Source organism: Gadus chalcogrammus, chromosome 14, assembly GCF_026213295.1.
Source record: "Gadus chalcogrammus isolate NIFS_2021 chromosome 14, NIFS_Gcha_1.0, whole genome shotgun sequence".
Classification (NCBI taxonomy): Eukaryota; Metazoa; Chordata; class Actinopteri; order Gadiformes; family Gadidae; genus Gadus; species Gadus chalcogrammus.
This window is the reverse complement of record NC_079425.1, coordinates 4,651,975-4,666,974: the sequence shown is the minus strand read 5'-3', so window position 1 is coordinate 4,666,974 and position 15,000 is coordinate 4,651,975. Positions and strand designations below refer to the sequence as shown.

The following is a 15,000-nucleotide window of genomic DNA, read 5'->3' as shown; positions in this document are numbered from 1 at the left end:
AGGCATAATAACCGATCCAAGACCCTTCAGCAGAAGAGTAAGACAAGTTATATTATATTCTCTCTTATATTCTCGTTAACAGTTCCGTATGCAAAGAGGTCAAAAGTTATTATACTGGGTCGTATCAAAAGATTTGTTAAGGCCTTACCCCAAGGATTGCATCAAAAGTTATGCCTTTCTTTATTGTTCGGGGCAATCATGCCTTTAAAACAATTCATATAAAAAGAACAACGTCCAACACTGACCTCACACTGCGAGTAAAACAACCATAGATTTCGCCTTATATGCCCACCTCGTCCCCTTCACTCACCTCGGAAGACTTATGTTGGAGCTACTTCCATCTAATCACTTGGCCCAACAGCCCGGGTCTAAATAAAAAGGGGATAAATAAAAGAGAGGCTCGGCCAACGTGTTGCTCTCACCTTTGCAGATGAAATTACCCGAAAAGCTGTTAGAGATCAATATAATCAATGCAATCAGCCTAACTGACACAGGCAGTCCCCTGCCAGTGAATGAAACACCCTCCGTTTGGAGACCTCGCAACCCCCCCGCTCCGTAATGGCCCCCAGGAGCCACCGGGAGTGTGTCCCGCGCGTTTTGTCCACTTAATTAAATTAGGAGGGCCCCTGCAGGCGGCCCGCGTTGGCCCCGCGCCAGTAATTAAGGCAATACCTTTGCTGATTGCGCCAGTCGTTCTTAATGAAGTCATTATGCATTTTAACCCAAACACTCTTCGGGATTAACGAGCACAAAGAAAGGCTCTGCGACGACACGCCCCGATCATGAGCAGGGTCCATAACTCAACGGGCTCAATGGGACCCTGACGGAAAGTCAATACTTCTCTCTGACTCCGACACCGCGCCAGGGCTCATTTAAGACTTGAACGACAACTGAAGTTTCTGGATCCGCATCGAAGTCGCTTTGAATAACCTCGATATACGACCTCTGCGAGAACTGCAGCTCTGAGGAGTGGATGCATGAGAATTAAACCGCATCTACCGTCGTAACGCAAACACACACACAATTAACAGGGAGGGACTCACTATTAACCAATAACGAGGTATAAAGGGGTGCGGGCCACTGCAGGGGCACATTAATACCCAGCTAATAAAACAATTCACCAATTGATTGGTCTACAAATCAATTGGGCTTGATGCTCTACTGTATGAGCAACTTTGTGTTGTGTGTGTGTGTGTCTGTGTGTGCACGTGTGTCGAGGCCACTTTAAAACATTGCATAATAATTAATGACAGAAATGTGGACCATGAAGTATAAGCTTAGTTGCATTGCATGAAGTCACTCACTTAAAATGTAATAATAGAAAGAAAAAAAATGTAAATAACCGTAAACTAAATTACACTTTACAAATGAAGAAGCGTGAGGGATTAATCTAATAATAAACAATAAATAAAAACTAGCTTTTTAGGGTTCTATGAGAAAGGGCCAAATGCTGATCTGACAAACCAGTAATAAGATAATGAATAATAAATATTCTTTATTATATGGAAAGGCCTGTAGACTAGCCCCTTTGACCTATGTTATTTTGCAAATATAGTTAAAATAAATAGAAATGCGACCATTCAATTTAAATATGTTATTAAGGCTACTTCATCTCGGCTCAATAATGAGCTTTTTATTTTGCCTTTCAAACATTATATACAACAGATTATTATTTTATAGATGTATGTAGGCCTATAAATATTAATATATATTTGATCTCGTTTCGTTTCCATTTGCCAAGGCCTGTCTTCATTGAACAGACCATGAGCCATATAATATACAATCTGCTGTCTTCAGATATTATCAGTAACGGTAAAAGTTTTATTAAAACCAAGAATCGAACAGTTTCGTTTGACAGGAGAATCTTAACATGATCATTTCAATTCAGTAAAAACTAATTACATAAATTTTCTTATAACACATTCCCTTATTGATATCGATGTCATACACAATTGTAAAAAAAAAACTAAGCATTTGACGAATCCAGATTTCCCATTATGTCAGTATTTAAGAGAAGGCTCGACACGCAACCATTCAATTAGTTAAACCAATTAAAGCACACACAAAAATACAATAACGTGAAATTTTCCTTTTATAGAGTCCAACAGCCAAATATTGACCTAAATGCTCATAGTAGCATCCTAACATTATCAATGAATAAATGCCACCATTCAATTAAAATCCCAGGTTGGAGAAAAGGTGAACAATGAGTAGGAACAGAACGTTTCCTCGGTCCAAGAGGCCTACTCGATATTCAAACAAAACAGACAACGGGTAATAAATAAATTATAAACGATGGAATGAAACCGTACCTATTATAAATAAATAAAAACACTTCATTAGGCTACTTTACACATGAGCAAAATAAGTGTTTTGGTCAAGGTTTGACCAAATTTACAAACATGAGCCTATATTTACAGAAGAAGAGCCGGAAAAAAATCAGTGACAGCCAAACGATGTTTAGTCTACAAATTAAATGTCCAGCATTTACCAAACGCCACACAAAAAGCGAAACAGGCACAACTGGGATCAATTCAAAGCCGCTAAGCAGAGTCTCTGGTGAAAGGTGGTGCAGCAGCGCGGCCCTGTGGTCAGATGCAGTATTGCAGGGGAGAGCAATTCATTCAAGATGCATGGTTTAAGAAAGATGCAGTTATAGTTAGTCTGTGAAAAAATGAGTCATAGCCACATAAAACTGGATAACAGGAATGTTTTTTCAGGCACTGTGAACTTAAAGTACTTTACTTCCATTGAAAGGTTAAGCAAAGCATACAGCAATGGCTTCCCTTCTGGAATGACAAAAAAAATGAACAACAATTCCTAACCAAATGATCAGTGAACAGTGACAACCCAGGTTATCTGAGAATCGTTGACTTTTCCTCAACTTTAAGATGATCAAGCAAGTGTCCAAACAGAGACTTTATTCGAGGATGGAGTGCCAAATTATTATGTCTCTGTATCATGGGGGAACGAAGCACCTTTCACGTGCAAACGCAGAGGAGAGCACAGTGTGTGTGTGTGTGTGTGTGTGTGTGTGTGCGTGTGCGTGTGCGTGTGCGTCTCACGCACCCTCCTACTCTCTTTATGTGGAATAACCTCTAAGTTCTGCGTTCTAAGGTGTTACACCTCCTACACCTGGAGCCTTGGGAGAGGGGTGGTAGGTGGTGGTGGTGGAGGTGGTGGTGGTGGTGGTGGTGGTGGTGGTGGTGGTGGGGGTCACACCATGGTGGAGGGGTTCACACCATGTTGGTGTGTGTGTTGGGGCTGCATGTCCGCAGGTCCTGCACCTGATCCAGGACCCAGGCCACCGCGGGCCTCTCCTGGGGGTTGGAGACCATCATGGAGCGCAGGAGATTCTGCAGGCCCTCCGAGTAGCTGGCCAGGAAACACACACACACACACACGCGCGCACGCACACACACACACATACAGATGTTGAACTTATGGTTCCCTATGTGACTGGGATAGTTGTTGCCCAATGCATGAGGCAATATGAAGAGTAGAGGGCAGGCTAGTGCAGTGCCCTAAGGGGGTTTGTCTTCTAGATTAAAAGGTTTTTGTTCGCAGTCCATCTGTGGCCCCCTCGAGCTCGATGTCCTATCCCCTACCTTCTTCGAATGACAGGTGACTTAACCCACAGTATGTCGCTTTGGATAAAACTCTCTGCTAAATTATTCTATAATAAAATATTTAATCTTATTGCACATGACAAACTATACCGCCAGGGGGAGCTAAAATAGGTGAGGTCACCCATCGCAAACTAGCCTAAGGAGGCTAAGAACAGAACCAAATAAATATTTTTGGTTACATTCAGAGAACTAGGTGGATAGGAAACCGAGAATGCATGAACGTGCGGCTTCACAAGTTTCTGATGGAAAGAAGCACGTCATCAGAGCAGAATGGGCTCTGAGGTCAACTAAAAGCTCCGCTAACCACTGAAACCTGACTCGGTTGAACATTCTTGCTCGGTGACAAAAATTCCCAGGTTGTCAGGTGATTATGAACAAGTAATCTCAGTCAATAGCTTAACATATATGTTTACCAGTGCAATGACATCCAAATAAAATAAAAAAACAGAATAAAAAAGGTTCCTGTTCTACGTTTCATTATTACGGCTGCAAACATTTAGTTTTTCGAAGTTTATATAAATTATTGTTTCCTTTTAATACTTTGCCAAGTTGCAAGTGCAGGGATAAATAATCAATTTTGTTTTCAAATCGAAAGGTACAAGTCATACGGTTGGTATAAATAATAATGGTATGAGAACGAATAAAAAGGCACAACATTTCTCTAAAAACCCTCCGGGCCTTTAGGCTGAGAGACGGACCTGCAGGGCTGGGGGATGAGCACCGAGTTCTGGACGGCCAGGGCCACGCTGTCGCCCTTCTGGAAGACCATGTCGAAGGGGCCCTGCAGGAACATCATGCTGTACAGCACGCAGCCTAGCGACTGACACAAGACAACCCCCGACTCTCAGTGTACAGGAAGGAACAGTTGGAAGAACCCAGCCCCCAGGAGGGAAGTTCAGCTTGTTACGGCAGCAGAAGTACAGGTCAAACAAGCAAATGAAGTCAGAGAAGTTCAAACTAAATCAGCTGTAACTTATCACAAACTAATTTGAAATCAAAATATATATATTTAGATGATCAAGAGGAGCCGTTGTGCTTCGCGGTTAAAGTCTGACAGAACAACAACGGATAATCGCTAAACGATCCGCTGATGCATGATCAATAAGTCCTACCCAGATGTCGGTGCGGGCGTCGATGATGCAGTGGCTCTCCACGTTGAAGAGCTCGGGGGCCCGATACGAGATGGTGCAGCGCTGCGCCGCCCAGTCCTGCACCGTCATGGCCTCCCGGGACCCCCGCACCTGTGGGACGGGGGGGGGGGGGGGTCAATAATCAGCCCGACCTCAGAAGCTTTATCTGGGGTAACAGACCCAAACGTGGCCGTACTCCAGAGAGAGCGCCGACTGGACCTGGAGATCAGTAAACCATGTGTGGTGTATAAACAGGACATGCTACAGACACACTTGTGACCAGGTGTGCATAATGTGCAACCATGATTGGACCAGCAGAGCTCAGCTGGTAAATGGTACAACGCCTGCATTTATATCGCACCAAAAGAGTCCCAAAAAAACAAAAATGAGTTTTGGGTTCACTGGCTCTTTTAAGGGATGACTATGTCCTCAAAACAAAAACAAGTGTTTTGGGTTTACTGGCTCTTTAAAGGTTAACTATGGCCCTCACCTCAATCCGGGCTTTGTTCATGGAGCCCAGGTCCATTAGGAGCGGGCGGTCATTCTCATCCAGGAGCACGTTGGTGGGCTTCAGGTCCCTAACGCGGGGGCAGAGGAAGGATTTGGATGTTTCATTACATGTAAAGGGAAAGACTTGGGATTGTTTAAGGCACCAAAAGAACCCCAATAAAAAATATAGAAAGTCCTTTAATGTTTATCCTGAGACTTTGACGCTATACACTGACATGTTACTGACAGTTGGGAGGTAGTGTGAGTGTTTGTACCTGTGTGCGTATCCCCGCTCGTGGACGGCCTTGAGTCCGGTGCAGATGCCGTGCAAAATGAGTAAGATGCGCCTCTCTGGCATGGAGCTTCCTTTGTCTCGGAGTTTCTCCAGAACGGACCACAGGCTTCCCTTCTGCACACACACAGACCAACACCATACATTGAGTGCATGAGTGCATGAGTGCATGAGTGCATGAGTGCATGAGTGCATGATCTCTCTCTCTCTCTCTCTCTCTCTCTCTCTCTCTCTCTCTCTCTCTCTCTCTCTCTCTCTCTCTCTCTCTCTCTCTCTCTCTCTCTCTCTCTCTCTCTCTCTCTCTCTCTCTCTCTCTCTCTCTCTCTCTCATAAAGTGTTTAGGCTAGCCGCTAGCTGATTTGGCCCATATAAATTAAGCAGCTTTATCTCAGGAGCTCAATAGTTAGGCTGAGAACAATAAACGCACGTAATAAAGATTGGGAAGATGCAAAGAGTAGCAAGTGCTCCCTGACCTAGTTTAAAAAAACAGACAGCGACGGCAACCAGAAAGATAGGTATTAAAATGATCGTGATTATCTTCCATTATAGTAATAAGTTGTTTATAGGGTCTGTGGGGCAGCAGTTATAATGGCATTGTGACATTATTGGAAAGTTATAGTCAATATTTCACATAAATGTTAACATATTTCACATGTTTTCACACATTGGGTCATCCCTGCCAGATATCATTTTGGTCACAATCCTCTTATTTTCTCCCCAAAACTGGTTTAAGTTTAAAATGTACTCACAGAGGGCCATCGCGATAATAAAGTGAAACAATGTTTGGAGTCAAAAAATTAACTGAACGACCGCAGCCAACTCACACTGATGTACGGCAGCAGCAGCCAGGCCTCTGTCTTCCCGCTGCGGTCCACGAAGGTGTGGGCGGTGAGGCCCAGGATGTTGGGGTGGTTGAAGAGCTGGTGCATCTCCACCTCCGTCTGGGCCTCCTGCCGCGCCTCCCGGTCGTGGCACAGGATCCGCTTCAGGGCGTAGAAGCGACCGTCCTGGACGCCCTCCAACAGGTCCACGTAGCTGAACCCCCTGGAGGCGGACAGACACCCTTCATTAGCAGACTGCTTTATCCCAAGCCACTCGCAGGTTTAAAGGGCTGATTATGGTCCCACGTTCATGGAACGCAATGACCTGGCAGACGCTTTGAAGCAGACCTGAACCTATATGGTTCTGCGACGGGTTCAAGCGAGAGGCCCAATCACAGCCCTTGCTGCTGGCGATGGAAGGTTACATTTTTTTGGGAGGCGCACGTGGACGCAAGGAGGGTCCGCAAGGAGGTAACGGGTCCTTAACCCCCTTGCGTTGTGTGAACGTAGGACCATAATCAGCCCTTTAGGCTGAGACCCATTGACAGGAAAAGAGATACAGGACTCGGAGAGAAATGGATGTTGTGGGGGTATATGTTGGATATTTGGGAGGTAATCTTACCCTTCATCTAGCTTCTGAATGAAGAAGTATCTCTTATTGTCGATGGTGATTGAGCCACGGGAACATATACACAATGCCTGGCCCATCTTCCCTGAACATTCCCAACACCAACCTAGTGATCATGGGAATAGGAATATAGGTCACACACTGTGCATGGTGGAGAGCTAATGACAGAAGAACATTAATGGAGATATGTTCATCTGAAGCCATATGTTTCAAAAGTGCGTTCATATTGTTCATGATCCAAGCAAACACAATGTTGACACCTTTTGAACTGCATCTAGTCCCACAAAGTGTACCTCCTCCCCCAGCCTCTTGTCATCATCGAGATCCGAAAACACCGATCTCAAGATGCTAGTAAGGCACCCTCATACCACTTCCAGCTTAGTCAGATGATTTAGGAGTTGTATTTACCTATACGTGTTCCGTCTTCCAGGTTAACACGGCACCCATGTCTCGTCTACTTCTCGCGACAGAGCTGTATTCTTCTTCTTCTTCTTCTCGCGGTGATTCGCGACGACCGCGCCGCCGCCGAGACTAGCGGTAGCACGGTGCACTGCAGCTCTGTTCAGCTCTGTGAACAGTGATGGCGGAATATAAGCGCAAGAGCAAGTTGAGCAACGACGATGGAGGTGATATCTGCGCCGTTTTTTGCACATTGCCTGTTGAGTGTTGATCTTGTGTGAAGCTTGTTTGCTGCTCGGTTAGCCTAGGTGCCGGGGTGCTATCACAGTGACACATGAGACCTGAGCTAGCTGGTAGCTAGCGTTAGCCTGATTAAACATCACAACCAAAATACAAAACAATGACTAATAATGAAGAGACGAGATTGCAACACCATGGCGTCTGTTATGAGAGTCTATTGCTTGACACTGATTTCAAATAAGTAGCATAAATACTAATTATATTAGTTCACACTTTGATCTTATCTGGTAAGCTAGCTAGCAGCATGCTAGCTGTTATTCCCTCCAGTATTACAGTAATGTTGACCCAAATTGAGTAATACTGTTGGGCATTGATCTCCCATCTATAGACTCATACAATGTATAACTGTAGACCCAATGGCTGTTTTTTTTGTTTTTTTTATTCAGATGTTTCTGCGCATCCATTCATTCAAGGCATTACATTGAGATGCTTTATTTTAAAGATAAGGGCTTTGTTCAAAAATAAGAAATGCTTCATTAGGGTGTCACGGCACAATGTAAAGGACACCCTGATAAACAAACCGGTGAATGATGGGTGTGTTGTTTCCAGGGTAACAGTTGCTCACCTTGTTAAGTTGTCTTGCCTCAAGCAGGGCCAGAGACGGAGGGAGGCAGAGTGAAAACTAAGCCTGTCTCTTCTAGCACTGTGGGAGAAGGGGAGGTTGCAGTCAAACGCTCTGCCCTACAGATCGCATCGGACAGCGACGATGATGATGAAGAGTTCTCTGCAAAAGCCTTGCCGGCGAAAGTACCCAAGATAGGCTTTGGCTTGGGCAGTCAGATGGGGAAGAAGGGTAGCGCCATCTCCATCAAGCTCGGTGCCACTGTGAGTATTAAGACGAGATTAAGACACTACTACTGCTACTAATAGTACTTTTACAGCGCCCTCTTAGTTTTGAAGTTGCGTCAAACATCAATAGATGAGTGTGGTTGCCATGGACATTACTCTACTCCTGGCAGTGCTCAGATGAGCTCTTAAATACAGTGTGGCTCACACTGAGATGTGTATTTTATTCTAGGTGATTTTTTTGTTAAGCATATATCAGAACCATCTGGATCTGAATAAAGCAATGTTTTCTCCTTGTTCTATCCTAGAAGCCAAAAGAGCCTACACCAAGTCTTCCTGCCAAAAAGGCAACAATGGTCTCTGTGTTCGACGAGTCAGACGATGTGAGTATAAGAAATGTATAATAAAAGTAGGTCCGGTCGTACTACAGATGTGTCTGAGCGACGGCTAACTCTTCCTCTCATGCAGAGTGAACCGGAGGAGATGCCACCAGAGGCAAAGATGAGGATGAAGAATATTGGCAGGTAAGGTGTGTGTGTGTGTGTGTGTGTGTGTGTGTGTGTGTGTGTGTGTGTGTGTGTGTGTGTGTGTGTGTGTGTGTGTGTGTGTGTGTGTGTGTGTGTGTGTGTGTGTGTGTGTGTGCGATATAATGGATTGAATTTATAGAGCGCTTTTCTAGACACTAAAAGACGCTTTTACAGGGAAGGGTGAACCTCACTATACACCACCAGTGTGTGGCACCCACTTGGGTGATGCACGTGATGACCCCCCAGAGCAGTGCTAGGTCAGCAGTCCAACCATGTGAATCATCTCTGTGTTTCAGGGAGACCCCGACGTCCGCCGGCCCCAACTCCTTCAACAAGGGCAAGCAGGGCTTCTCCGACCACCAGAAGCTGTGGGAGAGGAAGATGAAGACCCAGTCGGACCACACCTAAACCCCTGATGGAGCCACGGTCGGGGCGGGTCTGGGCGTGGGGGGGGGGGGGGGTCTAGTCCCCCACTATCTTGCCCACACCCATGAGCTCCTGGCTGGGTCAAACATCCCCTTCCCCTCCTCTTCGTCTTTGACAAACTCCCAACACCACAATCTTCCCAGAACTCCTGAGCCTATCTCCCAGCCTGGTTTTCGGGACCTAACCCGGCTGGTCTCCGGTGGTTTCTCCAGTGACTGGCCCCTCATGTTTACGATTCTTACCAGTAGCAGTGGAGACAGCAGTGGGATCACTGTCATAGAACATAAGGTTTTTACGGTGGAGTCAGCAACGAACCTGAGAGCTGAGGAAGAGGCTGGAAAGAAGTGCCCCCAAAGTCCTAAAAATACAGTTTTTATTTCAACCGTCTCCCCGTGTGTTCATTTAGTTTATGCGTTGCTATGTATTCGATCCTCTAGATATCAACGCTATCTACTGTTAACTGGTAGAAGCTGGTTTGGAAAGTCCTCAGCAAACTTTTTTTTTTTGTCTCTGGTGTACAAATGTATATAGAATGAAATGATGGTCTTTCTTTATTGTTTTTGGTGTGTGTGTGTGTGTGTGTGTGTGTGCATGCTTGTTTGTGGGCGTGTCTTTTGGGAGTGCAGAAAAGTTGATTCGTGCTCAACTGGAGGGAAACGACCTTTTTTAATTCTGTCAACCACTCTGATTTGTACGTTGTCATTCATAACTTCTGATTGGCAGTCTATTGTCACGGAAACGACCATATCTAATGCTGAGCCAGTGGATAGGCATTATTTCGGTTTTGATTGTGCATGAACAATAATTAAGTATTTAACTAAAACAATGTACTCTCCACCTTCCCTGCTATGTGTGAGAGTTATGAACTGGACTCAACTACACTAAGCTCCCCTGTGCCTCAAAACATCTTTCCCCAAAATAAAAACCTGGAAATTCTCCTTGTATCATGTCTGATTTGTATGTTGCTTTACGCCGTCTTCTGCACACTTAATCACCTAAATATTGAACTGTTGTGTTTGATGTCCAAACTAGAAGAGGCTTTCTATAGCATGAAAACGATGACTGGTTGTACCCACTAAGGAAAATGGACGACATTTCTGAAGCAAGTTAGAGTAAGAAGAATACACTTTTACAAAGCTTTAGTAACTTGGAAGAATTAATAATGCATTTACATTTTGTACATGATTACAATCTGATGCTTAAGTTGCGCTGTAGATCGTTTTGAGGTTCACTAGTTTGGATTCTTAAGAACATTGTTGGGGAAGCTTCAATATTCATTGTATTCTTACATTGTTATTACTTTGGTTTGAGAAAAAAAAAAAATCAGTTGCAACAATCAAACAAACGCATCATTAAATCCATATAATACTTTGTGCAACAAGTATTGTACAAGTAAGTAAAAAAACTATAATTGTAATAAAATAAAATAATATTAGAAATATAAAAATATATATATTTTTGTAATAAGTATAATACATTTTTATAAAAAATATCCACTTCACATCTTCCATCTGGTTCATTTCCAACACCTTTAATAATAATAATAATAATACATTTAATTTAGAGGCGCCTTTCAAAACACCCAAGGTCACCTTACAGAGCATATAGTCATCATACATTTTTTAAAAAACAAGACATTGTGGAAAAAATAAATAAATAAATAAATAAATAAATAAACATAAGCAATAAGAAATAAATAAAACAAAAACAAGACAAAACAAAACAAAAAAACAATCAAAACAGTGGTCAGTTAGACGTTGTGTGCGAGTTTGAACAGGTGAGTTTTGAGTTACTTACCTTTACCCCCATGTGGGAGGTTCTGGTTTCAACCATTTGTTTGTAGTGCATCTTATAGCTACTATGAATAGATTATTCCAACTATTTCTTCCGGGACAACCAGTACAGCCAGCTTTGCATGTTTTTTTAACACCAGCATAAAATTCGTCCTTCTGGGCCCTAAGCTACTCATTCCAATCCACTCAAGTGAGGACATGCCCAAAATACGGAGGTATGGCTGCTTACCAGCGTGTCCTCAATCTAATAAGTAGATAAAACCTTAAAAATAACGTTCAGTAATGTGCCTTACTGGGGAATTGGTCAATTGTCACAGTGACAACATTGGTCACGTTGTCACTACACAGGTTGGCTTTGAGTGAGTGATGCTCCATTCTGTTTTGGCATGGCCTTCCAAAATGACTTCCAGAACATTCTGGAAGAGTCCGGTGACGGGCCAGGGAGCCAGTCCAGACAGGGTAGGACCCTCAAGGCTCTGTGCACCAGCCTGGGCAGAGGTGGATCCAGCTGACCCATGGATGCAGGTCTTGGCTCCGTCCAGATTACCATCACCTTGAGTTCATGGTCCCGCAGCAAAGCCTAGTGAGGACAACATCAGATTTACAAACCTTAACAACAGTGAACATTACAGTAGAAAGTACAAATATTTACTGCTATATATTTTATAGCCTGCTCTAAGGTATTGAAAGTCTTTCCGAACATGTTAATTCACCAATAGTAGGGTTGAGTTACAATGCTTAATGTGTCTGAAACGTTTTCAAATCAACACTCCAATCTAGCGTTGTATTTTCCTCAATCAAGTCTGATTTGAAAACGTTTACTGCTTCAAAGAAGGCTTAAAGTGACGAGGTGTGGGTTAACACTTTGTGAAGCTCTTTGAGACTGTAACTATGATCGTTTCTGTTTCTCTACCTGGATTCCAGCTTCCAACACGAACACAGCACTGCTGTTGGACAGGAAGTCACCTGACAGCAAACATACAAGGCATCTGCTCCTCTGTATAACCCTGACCACATCCTCTGTGTACGCTGCACCGCAAAAAACACACACACACATGACACACACGCACACCACAGACACACACACACATACCAAATACACACACACACACACACACACACACACACACACACACACACACACACACACACACACACACACACACACACACACACACACACACATCAAATACACACACACACACACACACACACACACACACACACACACACACACACACACACACACACACACACACACACACACACACACACACACACACACACACACACACACACACACACACGCACACACAGGTTATCAGAATCTCTGTTCTCACAATTGCCATTTCAAACGTTTTTGTATTCTTGGAATCTGTACCTCCTCCTGGTAGCAGGTCTCTCTCCATCAAGAAGAGCCGGTAACCTGACCTCTCTAGAGCCAAGCGCAGCAGCACCTCAAGTGGTGTGTAGGACAGGGGTTCACTGCTCAGTGGAGACCCTGAGATTTGAAAAAAAAACATGAATAAACAAGATTCAACAAAGAGATTTACCGTGAATTGTACATTCAAGTCATTGACGGTGCTGTGTCTAGGATAAAGGCACCATGATGAGGTAGTGATGTCATTCTAAATGGATGAGGTTCCTTGATGGTTTAATCAACTGTATTTAGTTATTTAGTCTGTCAAATACATAACTTAGAAGTAAGATAGCCATTGTTATTGTTGAAAACTCATCCTCTTTAGAGCCTTTTATCCGTTCTAAGCTAGCGAGGTGTCATTATTAGAGGGCCTGTTAAGCCCTTTTAGACTGTTACGGTGATTAAGGGCTATTAAAATAAAATGTTATTGAATTATTTGAATAATGCTGTCATAGCGGGCTCTTTGAAAGACGACTCAGTCCTTACATGAATATGAAGGGATCATTCTAAGGTAGATACACAAATTAAAAAATACTTCACATACTAATTCAATTTATGCCAAGTAATTTCACTGGATGATATTGAATCATACACATTGCACCTTAAGGAGAAGGTAGGGGTTGGATAGAAAGGCAGTACAAACGGGACCCAGCCAAACCTGGACAAAGCCCAGACCTGGAGCTGGGTCTGGTTTGAACGGCCGTTCTGAGTACAATAACAAGTTGTCAAGAGTTAATTTGCTGCCTGATAGGCAGTGGACCTCTTGGCTGATGTTAAGCAACACCCTCAACACAGCTTCTTTGGAACTCTGGTGCTAAGGATGTGGGTATTATCTGCTTTTCTGAGAACTGTTATCATTAAGATACGGGGAGTTTGTGGTCTTTCTGAAGATTAATTCTTCCGTGGTGACGTGCCTAGCTCCCCGGACGGAGAGGGCAGAAGCGCGGTGTGAGTTCCTGTGCCGTCCTCTGACACATGGCTCCACGCGTGAGACAGAAACACGTCGATGTCCTTGCTGTCTTCTCCAGGAGGGAATCAGCAGAGTGAGACAGGTGGAGAGTGAGACAGGTGGAGAGTGAGACAGGTGGGAACAGACGGGATCACACTAAATACAAAGTGTTCAGGATGAACAACTAGCGAAGTGTGAAAGCACGCTATGTGAGAAATGAAGATATTAGGAATATCATAGGTGATGGTAGCTGTCGTCTAATTATGTTAGAGTCTCTGTTTGATTGTCTGTCTGTCCGCACGTTCCCACACGGAGGGTGTGTCCCTGAGGAACCAAGGAAGTGCAGTACAATTCCTTGGAGTTCCTTGGAAATGTTTTGTTCCTTGGAAATGTTTTGAAAGTTTTGAAAAAGCAATGCAGGAGTTATAATAACCATTACAACTCAATATGTATTTCATCCATGTTCCATATTTCATATCATACTGAAATAAACACTATATCGGGCACTGTGTGTCTTGATGTGTGTGTGTGTGTGTGTGTGTGTGTGTGTGTGTGTGTGTGTGTGTGTGTGTGTGTGTGTGTGTGTGTGTGTCTCTGTGTGTGCATGTGTATCTGTGTGTCTGTGTGTCTGTGTATCTGTCTGTCTATGTGTGTGTGTGTGTGTGTGTGTGTGTGTGTGTGTGTGTGTGTGTGTGTGTGTGTGTGTGTGTGTGTGTGTGTGTTTCTCTATGTGTGTGTGTTTCTCTATGTGTGTGTGTTTCTGTTTTTCTGTGTGTGTGTGTGTGTGTGTGCCTGTGCGTGTGCGTGCGCGTGCGTGTGTGTGCGTGCGTGCGCGCGTGCGTGCGTGCGTGCATGTGTGTGTGGTAGCTCATCACCTCCTACATGGGCGCTGCTCTGCCAGTAAGACCTGTAGATGAGTGTGAGCTCCAGGGTGCGGAGGTGCAACACCACCCCCAGCCCAGTCAGCAGCAACACACACACCACAGGGACGACCGCCCCGGTTAGCCAGTGGCCTGCTGTACCCCAGAAGACTCTGAGTTACCTCCTAGGATCTCTTGTATACATACAGTATAATCACCTTATCTGACACTGTGAGGAACCATTATATAACACATGACATTGGATCTGTTCGACTGACCTTTCTTACGCTAATAATGAAAAATAAATTCCCTTTTTACTACATAATTCATTCGTAATTACTCCTGATCACACACACAAATTCCCACGGCTGCACGAAATATCGACTTTATCTAACATAAATAAACAAATAGTTGAGGTAATAGATTAAGAATAACAAATAGAGGAACAAAATGATGAGGTCATGGATGAGATAATGCAGGAAAATAACCGATAGATGAGGTAATTGGTGAGGTAATTCATTATGATGACAGATGTTCTAATGGGTGAGGTA

General features: G+C 43.9%; 3 protein-coding genes across 8 annotated transcripts in view; 1 reads left to right on the top strand and 2 right to left on the bottom strand.

Moving 5' to 3' along the window:
• Window positions 1-1,660: 1,660 nt before the first annotated feature.
• Window positions 1,661-8,440, bottom strand: stk16 (serine/threonine kinase 16). Of its 2 annotated transcripts, XM_056608105.1 has the most exons (9): window positions 8,254-8,440; window positions 7,398-7,557; window positions 6,984-7,095; window positions 6,365-6,584; window positions 5,524-5,657; window positions 5,250-5,337; window positions 4,742-4,870; window positions 4,328-4,449; window positions 1,662-3,375 (listed from the first exon to the last, which is right to left on the bottom strand). In XM_056608105.1, exons 3-9 carry the CDS (start codon window positions 7,067-7,069, stop codon window positions 3,237-3,239), a joined length of 918 nt encoding a protein of 305 aa, XP_056464080.1. In that variant the 5' UTR covers window positions 7,070-7,095; window positions 7,398-7,557; window positions 8,254-8,440; the 3' UTR covers window positions 1,662-3,236. The 2 variants fall into 2 exon arrangements, with proteins under 2 accessions (XP_056464081.1, XP_056464080.1); XM_056608106.1 differs by lacking the exons at window positions 7,398-7,557; window positions 8,254-8,440 and adding an exon at window positions 7,250-7,388 and having other exon boundaries at window positions 1,661-3,375.
• Window positions 7,458-10,363, top strand: LOC130403685 (PEST proteolytic signal-containing nuclear protein-like). Of its 2 annotated transcripts, none has more exons than XM_056608108.1 (5): window positions 7,458-7,615; window positions 8,281-8,513; window positions 8,783-8,857; window positions 8,943-8,998; window positions 9,298-10,363. In XM_056608108.1, exons 1-5 carry the CDS (start codon window positions 7,570-7,572, stop codon window positions 9,407-9,409), a joined length of 522 nt encoding a protein of 173 aa, XP_056464083.1. In that variant the 5' UTR covers window positions 7,458-7,569; the 3' UTR covers window positions 9,410-10,363. The 2 variants fall into 2 exon arrangements, with proteins under 2 accessions (XP_056464083.1, XP_056464084.1); XM_056608109.1 differs by having other exon boundaries at window positions 7,508-7,615; window positions 8,376-8,513.
• A 2,403-nt stretch (window positions 10,364-12,766) lies between these two features.
• The window catches only part of LOC130404038 (interleukin-18 receptor accessory protein-like), an 8,253-nt gene continuing 6,019 nt past the window's right edge, over window positions 12,767-15,000 (bottom strand). The window contains exons 8-9 of one of the 4 annotated variants that reach the window (XM_056608625.1): window positions 14,465-14,605; window positions 12,767-13,662 (exon numbers count right to left, since the gene is read on the bottom strand). In XM_056608625.1, coding sequence (XP_056464600.1) covers window positions 13,532-13,662; window positions 14,465-14,605 — 272 coding nt within the window. In that variant the 3' untranslated portion in view covers window positions 12,767-13,531. The remainder of the gene's footprint in view (window positions 13,663-14,464; window positions 14,606-15,000) is intronic. The other 3 variants (XM_056608626.1, XM_056608628.1, XM_056608627.1) reach the window with 3 other exon arrangements.